This window comes from Rhea pennata, chromosome 14 (genome assembly GCF_028389875.1).
Source record: "Rhea pennata isolate bPtePen1 chromosome 14, bPtePen1.pri, whole genome shotgun sequence".
NCBI lineage: Eukaryota > Metazoa > Chordata > Aves > Rheiformes > Rheidae > Rhea > Rhea pennata.
In genome coordinates, this window is record NC_084676.1 from 1,695,691 (window position 1) to 1,705,306 (window position 9,616).

The following is a 9,616-nucleotide window of genomic DNA, read 5'->3' on the forward strand; positions in this document are numbered from 1 at the left end:
GCACTACAGTGAACACTGCGCCAGCCTAGAGACGTGCTCTAAAATCAATCAATACACCTGCTGCTTATGAAAGATGTATGTTTCAGTTTTGGTTTCTTCAAGCCTTTATCAGGTGGGAGTTGAGTGACGGCTCTACCAGTTCCTGGAGATTGCATCTCTCCCGTTCTCTTCAGGCCTCCAACGGACACTGTCGGAAGAGCTTTTGTGGTTTCTTGGGTTTGATTTTTTGATGGCAGGTCCCGTGTCACTGAAGGCTTCTGAACACTTGCCTCTCTGTGGGAATGTGGTCACACTGGCATCCTCTACATGCGTCCAGCTTTAGCGTGTTGATGTGACCCACAATGTGTGGATGCACTAGGTACTCAGGAACCCGAGAGCAGTGGAAGGTTGCTTGTTTATTATGAGGTCTGGGTCAAAGGTGGGCATAGTGAGCACTCACGCAGGTACTGAGACCGGGAGCACTTAGGCCACATTTATAGTGCATAACGTCTTGTGATACCTCTCATGATCTTCAGCTTACAGTACAGCTTCTTTTGTGACTGGTAGTGACTTGGAAGAGGTAGCTCACTAGTAGAATACCCTATACCCCAAGTACTGTAAGAGTTCTTCACGGTGGAAGGAATGTGTTGCCCTTCATAATTACGTGAAGAGAGCTCGCACACTTTGAGTGGTGATGCTACGATGCGGCAGGGACTGCAGTATGCATAGCACGATGTGTCCTGAGAGAAGAAGGTGAGACGTGGATTCCAGGGAATATGAGGGTTTTTGGATGGGGAGAAGTCCCTTCCTGGCAGAACGGTGTGAACCTTTGTTCCCAGAGAGTGGGAGGATTCTTTGCTGATGTAGATTCAGGCTTTTGATGCAGTGCACGCTAGAGCAGAAGTCTGTTGCAGCTAATTCTGGCCTTGGCTTAGGAGAGATGAAAGTTCAAAAAGAGCTTCTATGAGGCCACGTAGTTGCTTCATCACATGCACCTTTGTAGCACCGTGTTGAAGGCAGGCTGAAGAATTCTGTTTGTGTAGATGTAGGGGAGGTTGCAGAGTTGTCTGAATTATAATTTTAAACGAATACAAGGTGAGTGTGAACACTGGTCGTAGATGTAATATTCCACCCACAGCTGTGGTTTCATCCGGTCTTATTTTCTGTGAAGTGTGGCTGAGGAAATGTGGCTATGGCCTATGCCGTGAGCATTGTGAGGAGCCTCCTCAGTGGATGTTGCTTACTAGATACCTTTACTATATACCTCCTACAAGCAATATAAACTACAATATCAGGGCATGATTCCTTCATTTCAGTGTGCTTCAAATTCCAGCCTTGGTTGTGGTTGTCACCTAAAGCCAGGCCTCAAAGTGTCTGACCATGGTTTAAAGGAGATGTAAATGCTCTAAATGTACGCGTGGAGGAGCAGTTTCCATAGATATCTTAAACGTTTTCAGCTGAAAACAGGAAGACTCTGATGAACACGCTTGCTTAGTATGTCACGCAGTGCTCTCGCCTATTGCTTGTGCACGGCCTAAAGTCAGATGTTCTCGATGCTGCAAGTAAAGGGTCGTCAGGCAGTGCATTGACGGTGAGAGGCTGGGTGTGAAAGTGGGGATAGGTGGGTCAGCGGTGCTTTTGGCTAGGCAATATATTGATTTCATGCCTTGTGCCACCGCCCGTGGCAGTTATGCTAGGTCTCTGTTGTCCCATCCTTAAAGGCGGTGACAGTCCTCTGAAGAATGTGTCTTCAGGCAGTAATGTTGTATGTACAAAGGTGCTGCTTGACTAGAATGCCTCGTAATTCCTGTGTGAAACCTCATTCTTCTACCCGTACGACCTTTTAACACCAGGATGGAGAGTCTCATCACAGTTGCATGTAGCTTTCCCAGGCCTGAGCCACCTTCAAGCTGAGTTTGCTAGATGTCTTCCTAGGTCACATTTACAGAACGGGCTGTTGCTTTGGAACCTGTCAGTGTTGTTTTGCAGCGAACACTTAATTCCCTAGACAAGCTTGCAGCCACCTGAAGACTGAATTCTTCCCCGTGAGGAAGACAAAGCTGAGCAGCTAAACCAGCATCTCCCATACATGCTGTTCTATCCCCCACGAGACTTAGGCTCCGGCGGAGGCCTGCAATAAGCCTTCTGGCTTCCTAGGCGCAGGAGGAAGCAGGCCGTATGGTACACAAATCCACGCACAGGGATGAACACTTGTGAAAACAGACCCCTTCCTATCTAGCCCAACATAAGAATTCAGGGCCTGGCTTGCAACTTGAGGTCTCACTGACCTTCCAGATGCTCTGTGGGTGCCTTTTTAGGCAGAGCTGTGGCAAAACAGCTGTAAATCACACATGTGAAATACATGCCTCCAAGGGGCCAGTTGGAGGTTTCGGAATCACTAATCCTCAAAAATGATAGCGAGATCTGAGCTACTGCTTTGTGATAAACGAGATCTCTTTACTGCACATGCCTGTCACCTCTGATGCCTCTCCTTCAAGCTGGCCACACACTAATGTGGTATAGTCTGGTGCAGAGTGCTTCTAGGAAATACCAGCTACTTCTGGGTTGCTCTGATCTCTTAGAGGCCTGTGGACACATGGCCTGCCTCTCGGTGTGCCATCCTGCATTGCCCAGGACTGGAACCAGGCCTTCTCAAGTGGCAGAAGGAAGGTCACAGTTGCAGGCAGAAGTAATTCCAGCTGAATAGGATAGCCTAAGCCTGGATAAGGCCTGGTAACAGGACTTTTGCCTAGAAGCTCCCCAAGGCAACAAGGTCTCAGGCATAACAGTGTGAAATCATTTTTACAGCAGACCTCAGACTGCAGAGTTTCAGCCAAGCGTACCCTGAGCTTTTTATGGACAGCGCTAAGAATCAGCATCAGGATGTGCTTAGGGCAAACAATCTACGTTGTAGATTGGCCAGCCTGGTACTGATATAGAAAAAGAGCAAGTTTAATAGGCAGCTCAGTTATGTTAGTATGCTAACACGTACGATACCTTTAGGGTCCTTTCTTCTCAATCAATATTATTTGCTTATAAAAAGGAAAGAACAAACCTCAGGCACCTACATATAAAAGTAAGGTGAGACTTAGACAAGCTGGAAAGCGTTTGGAGGCCTGCCATAAAATCACGGACCTGATTCCCAAACTGAGAAGGAGGAATAGCTTGGTCTTCTAAGATTTCCTACTCCTTCTCCCTTTTGCTTGCAACTAAGCACAGCGCTTTACCAGACTGGTGTGGCTTACCGGAAATAGAAGTGTGAAATATTCAGACGAGCCCCTTCCCAACCTGGGCATGCGTTTCATCCTCTGCATGAGAAATCTTATTTATCACTCTGTCCTATTTATTTCTTTCTTTGCCTTCGTCCCGAGTCAGGGAATGAGTCACACTCACAGAGACGGAAGAAGGGAAAGAAAAAGAACAAAAAATACTGACATAGGGTTATTGCTTTCAAAGTCTTCTCAAGCTATGAAATCATTGTACGGGTCTGTTGCTTTTACTATCCTGTAGTGGATAACTACAGTAGTGAAGAAATACCTCGTTGTGCGAGTGCGAGCCGGCTGCAGTGGCGGCGCGGGGACTCCGGGTGCCGCTGTTGCCCGATGCGAAGCGCCGCCGCAGCCGCCGCCGCAGACGGAGCCGGAGCCGGAGCCGGAGCCGGAGCCGCCGCAGCCTCCCGCGGGGCGGCTGCTCGCTCGCGCAGTGCCCGCCTCGGAGCCGGAAGAGCGGAGCGGAGCAGAGGCGGACTGGGTCTCGCCGCGCCGGTCGACCTGTGAGCCAGCTGCGGGGGATCTGCAGAGCAGGGCGGCGTCGGAGGACGGGAGGCGAGGCGCGGCGAAGGCGGCGAGCGGCGGGGATGGGAGCGAGGCAGGGAGCGCAGCGGCGGGCAGCAGCCGGGCACGTCGCGCTGCTGGCCGTGCTGCTGCCGGTGTGCTGCCGGGCGGCGCCGGAGCGGCTGCGCTATGCGGTTCCCGAGGAGACGGGCAGCGGCTCCCTGGTGGGGCCGCTGGCGCGGGACCTGGGGCTGAGCCCGGCAGACCTGCCGGCGCGGCAGCTGCGCATCAGCTCGGAGAAGCCCTACTTCGCGGTGGGCGCGGAGAACGGGCACCTGTACGTGAGCGAGAGGCTGGACCGGGAGGAGATGTGCGGCGACTCCGCGTCCTGCTCGGTCAGTTTCGAGGTGGTGCTGCAGAACCCGCTCAACGTTTTCCACGTCGACGTGGCCATCCAGGACATCAATGACAACTCGCCGGTCTTCAGCAAGGCAGCTCTCGATCTGGAGATCGGGGAATTGATGCTTCCTGGTGCGCGGTTTCCGCTGGAGATGGCGCAAGATCCGGATGTGGGAAGCAACTCGCTGCTCAGCTACCAGCTCACTGACAGCCCCTCCTTCTCGCTGGCGGTGAAGGAGACTGCAAGTGGCAAGAGGCAGCCCGAGCTGGTGTTAGAAGCAGCTTTGGATCGTGAGAAGCAGAGCTCCTTCCAGATGGTGCTGACGGCGGTGGACGGCGGGTCTCCGGCGAGGTCGGGCACGGTGCAGATTCGCGTCAACGTGACAGACGCGAATGACAACGCGCCCGTGTTCAGCAAAAGCGCCTACGAGGCGCGAGTGCGGGAGAACGCGCCGGCGGGGTCGCTGGTGCTGCGGGTGCGAGCCACGGACGCGGATGCGGGCTCCAACGGCCGCGTCTCCTACGCCTTCAGCAACGTGCCCGAGGCTGTCCGCGCTGTCTTCAGCATAGACAGCGACAGCGGCGACATCCGAAACGAAGGGACCTTGGATTTCGAGGAGAGGAACGAATACAGCTTCGGCGTGGAAGCGAGGGACGGGGGCGGGCTCAGCGGTCACTGCCAGGTCCTCGTAGAGGTCACAGACGAGAACGACAACGCGCCCGAGATAACGACGCTGTCGGTGTCGAGCCCGGTGCCCGAGGACTCCCCGCTCGGCACCGTCGTCGCCCTCGTCAAGGTGCGAGACCGGGACTCTGGCGACAACGGGAAGGTGCGGTGCGAGCTGGAGGGCGAGTCGCCGTTCGCCATCGTGGCGTCGTCGGGCAGCTCGTACAAGGTGGTGACGGCGAGCGCGCTGGACAGGGAGCGGGCGGCCGAGCACAACGTGACGGTGGTGGCGAGCGACGGCGGGAGCCCGGCGCTCTGCAGCCGCACGACGCTGGCGCTGGCCGTGTCGGACGTGAACGACAACGCGCCGGTGTTCGAGGAAGCGGCCTACAGCGCCTACGTGGCGGAGAACAACGCGGCGGGCGCGGCGGTGCTGCGCGTCCGCGCGCGGGACGCGGACGCGGGCGCCAACGGGCGCGTGAGCTACTGGCTGGCGGGCGGCAGCGCGGGCGAGGCGGCGGCGGCGCCCTACGTGTCGGTGGAGGCGCGGAGCGGCGCGCTGTACGCGCAGCGCTCCTTCGACTACGAGCAGTGCCGCGAGTTCGCCGTGGAGGTGAGGGCGCAGGACGGCGGGTCGCCGGCGCGCAGCTCGACGGCGACGGTGCGCGTCTTCGTGCTGGACCTCAACGACAACGCGCCGCAGGTGCTGTGGCCGGCGGCGGCGGCGAGCCCCGGCGCGGGCCCGTTCGAGGTGGTGCCGCGGTCGGCCGAGGCGGGCTACCTGGTGGCCAAGGTGGTGGCGGTGGACGCGGACGCGGGGCGCAACGCGTGGCTGTCGTACGAGCTGCTGCAGGCGACGGAGCCGGCGCTCTTCCGGCTGGGGCTGCACAGCGGCGAGGTGCGGACGGCGCGGGCCGTGTCGGAGCGCGACGCGGCCCGGCAGCGCCTCGTGGTGGTGGTGAAGGACCACGGGCAGCCGGCGCTGTCGGCCACGGCCACGCTGCACGTGGTGCTGGCCGAGAGCTTGCAGGAGGCGCTGCCGGCGCTGAGCGAGCGGGCGGCGGGCGCCGAGTCGCCGGCGGATTTGCAGTTCTACCTGGTGCTGGCGCTGGCGCTGCTCTGCGCCTTGTTCGTGCTGAGCGTGGCGCTGGCCGTGGCGGCGCGGGTGCGGCGCGCCGGGCCGCCCGCCGTCCTGCGCTGCCTGGGCGCCGAGCGCTTCGCCGCCGCCGGCCCCGCCTTCCCGGCCGACTTCTGCGAGGGCACCTTGCCCTACTCCTACAACCTGTGCGTGGCGCCGGGCCGCGCCGTCGCCGAGTGCGCCTTGCTGCCGGCCCCGCTCCCCAGCCGCGCCGTCGAGGATCTTCTCAGCGGCGACCCGCCCGCGATGCTGACGCCCAGCAGCAGCCGTGCCCCGGCAGAGCCGCCGTCGCACCCCGACGCAGTGCAGGTCTGTAAGCCGACCCCAGCCCTCTTCTCGCACCCTTCCTTATCTTCACACCCCCCGCGTCTGCTCGTTTGTAGTTTTCGTAAGCTTTAGCAGCCTGTGCTGTTTCTCCTCGATTGTATTTGCATCTTAACGAGGAAAGGGGAGCGCCTGTTGAGGCGAATGGATGAACGGACGAATGACTGAGAACAAGCAACACTCCGGTGACGCCTTGCTTTTAGGAGCAGCAAGTGCTCCCGTAGGGTTCTTCTGCTCACAGTTTGGGAAGTATGCCGAGGGGGAACACACCAGGGCGTAGATCGCGGATCGATGTCAGAGGTAGCATAGAAATTAGTAACATGAATGTCTGTTGCCACACTGAATGACATGGGGATTTGCCTATGAGAGGCGCGGCGCAGCGCAGGCCCCGCTTCGTTTCCGCACGGGCTCTTCTCGCTCACACTAGTGACTGTGCCGACTGGAGCACGCTTTGCTAAGGCGCAGCTGCTCCAGCGCTTGTTGGCAGATGGGCTTCGACCACGTGCATCTCTGCGTAATGCTTATTGGCTATATTAAAGATAGAAAGGAAGCTCGTGTAAGGTTAGAAAAATGGCCCTTAAGCGGTGTGTGTGTGTTGGTGGGGTGGGGGTGAGAATGAAATGTAATTCACAGCAGCCTCTGAGGTGTGTGGGAAAGCAAAAGTGAAAGGCAGTTTGGGGAGATAAGAGGGACTGCTGATGGGAGGAATTAACAGTTGCAAAGGCTAAGGCAACGACCAGCGAAAGGATCGAGGAGGTGGAGATGTCCTCTGAAGCGCTTGTCCCGAGCGTGGAAGCCCCTGGCGGGAGAGCTATCGTCTGCCCCCCGTGCAATGAGGTCTGTAAGCCTGCACATTCCTCTACGTCCGAGTACACCACATGAAACCTTTTTTGTGCGATGTGGGTTTGGGGGCTGAAGGAATAGCCCCTTGTAACTGAGAGAAGGCAGTGACGTGGTATTTCCCGTAGGCTGGTAGCTGTCAATGTTTTCCGAGGTTGCTCGTGCTAGTTTCCATTTATGCCTTTATAGCTCACTTGATCAGCGTAGGCTGCTCAGCTGGTAAGGAAGGGTGGAAGCTTGTGCTACAGCTCTTACTTCCCGTGCTGATCGACGCGGGTACCGAGGCACCCGACTACGACAGCCTATGCGTTCCTGAAATACCGCGACCGGTATTTCCTCCTGCGACCCGCGTTTTAGGGAGGATCTTCGTTGCTGGGATGTACTGTCAGTCGTGATTTCGGGAACGAATGCGATGGGTAGCGTTCCGGTACGGGGCTGTCCTGACCTGCAGGAAGGTAGCTAGCCACTCGTACCAGAGTATCCGAGGAGCTCATGGCGCTCCTTGCTTCTCGCTGTACGCTGAGAGGGGTGAAATGTTTCCTTTCGGGACTGGGCGCCCAGGGGTGCTTCAGATGAGTGAGGGAGGTTCCCTCTCCTGTTTGAAGCGAAGCCGTGGGAACGTTTTCGTTCCCCGGGTGTGTTGCAGTCTGCAGCAGCTGCTCCGAGTTCTGCCTCGGGAGGCAGGAGGCTGCTGATCTCTTTGGCTCCCCTTGAGGCACCTCTTATCTCGGCAAGTGCCTGTAAACGGCCAGCTCTCTGAGCTTTAGCGTGTGCTGCCGCTGTGAGCTCTCCCTCGAGAGGGGAGATGTGAAGACAAACACTCAGACAAAAGGGTGATCGCTGGAGAGTGCTTGCTTGCGTGGTCCTTTCCAACCTCGGATGGCATAAGCTGCGGAGAGACTGCAAAGGAGAAGAGTCTACGCCTAGAGGGAAATACTGACCAGCTGCCAATCCGTTGTAAAGGACGGCAGCCGGACGTGTTTCTTCTGTCCTTGACGTCTGAGGCTGGATCCCCGTTACTCTGGGTCCATGCTCTCTGTTCCAGAGAGCCGAGTGGCTGCTGGGAGTTGCTAGCATTCGTGTTACAGATGTTCCACGTTCTTTCGGACATGTGCTTTAGGCAGATGAGACTCTCTTTAAGCAACCTGGCACGACCCAGCGTTTTGCCTTAGGTGCTCATTGTTTGTGTCCTTTTTTTTTTTGCCCTTTCCCATGCCAAGTAGATCTTTTTTTATAGCGTGATGATACTTTCCCTCTTCTCTCTTTGCCAAGGGATCCTGTATGGTGGTACTGAGAAGTAGAATGTCACCAAGCATGGTCCTTTTGTCCCTAATGTGAGCATAGTGTTGTTTAATGAATTTTGCTTGGCGGTCTTACGAATGGTAGGGAATGATAAGACCTCCTCAGGTATTTCATATTGAAGAGTCCTTATTTCACTTCTTCTGTGCCATGTGGCATCCTGTCCCTTCCTTTAGCAGCTCCCGCTTGTAGTGCAGCTTCTTCTTTCAGTGCTGATTATTTGAAATCTGGGCAAGCATTTTGTTAGCTGTAGGACATCCTGTAATCCAAACAATGCTGGAGGAAGGGGTGAGAAAGTCTGCATTTCTCTTAATGTGTTGCTTCTGAATGACTTTGCTGACCACAAAAGCCTGCTCGCATAGCAACTTTCTTGGTTGTCTTATTGCAGGTTCCTGTTACCCGCAGGGTGGTACTGGTCCATTTGCTTTACTGTTCATCTTGTAGACAGTGGTGACGTTAGAAGAAGAGGTAAATTAAAGCTGAGGGTATGGCTGTACTTGGGCCTAAGGTCCCTGAACTTTGTCGTGTGCTGTGCTGATACTAATTATAACACAAGTATTTAAGCAGAGTGAGATTCCATGTAAAGATATGCTCGCTAGGTAAGTGACCCCTTTGTGTGTCTTACTCTGTCTACAGCAGAGTGTGAGCATTTGTTGGTGAGGAAGAACTTAGTGATGGGGAAGAGTGTGTTCACAGGGAACCTTTCTGTCCCTTCCTGGCAGAACGGTGTGAAGGTTTGTTCCCAGAGAGTAGGAGGTTTCTTTGCTGATGATGGCAGAGGTTTATGACATTGTGCACGCCAGGGCACCGGTGTCTCTGTTGCAGCCAACTCTGGCCTTGGCTAAGGAGGAATACAGGGGACTGGGTTGATTTGACTCTGTTCCTAGGTGCTGAGGACCAGCATCATCTGGGGAAGGTGCTTGGAAAAGGAGTGAAGCTTGTGGTGTGTTCCGAGCCTGACCATCGCTCTTGCCTCGGTGGTGGGGAAACAAGGCAAGAAGAGTCTTTGTGGGGGCAATGCATTCCCTGGTTGTGCCTAAGATTCAAAGAGAAGAGCCGTCACCTCAAGGAGTGCGGGAGCTGACTGTAGAGAGAATGTAGACTTCTTGTGGCTCTACAGCATTGTGATAAATCCTCCTGATATCACTGTATGGAAGAGACATGAAAGGTTGAGGTATGACCTGGAGTCCTTTACCT

The 9,616-nt window shown here is 55.7% G+C and overlaps 1 protein-coding gene across 1 annotated transcript; it reads left to right on the top strand.

Moving 5' to 3' along the window:
* Positions 1–3,534: 3,534 nt before the first annotated feature.
* Positions 3,535–6,355, top strand: LOC134146995 (protocadherin gamma-B5-like). The gene has a single exon (XM_062587693.1). The coding sequence runs from the start codon at positions 3,836–3,838 to the stop codon at positions 6,353–6,355; it is 2,520 nt and encodes an 839-aa protein (XP_062443677.1). The 5' UTR covers positions 3,535–3,835.
* The last annotated feature ends 3,261 nt before the right edge of the window (positions 6,356–9,616 follow it).

Coding starts and splice junctions, on each gene's coding strand:
- LOC134146995 (XM_062587693.1), top strand. CDS start 3,836: ATGGGAGCGAGGCAGGGAGCGCAGCGGCGGGCAGCAGCCGGGCACGTC.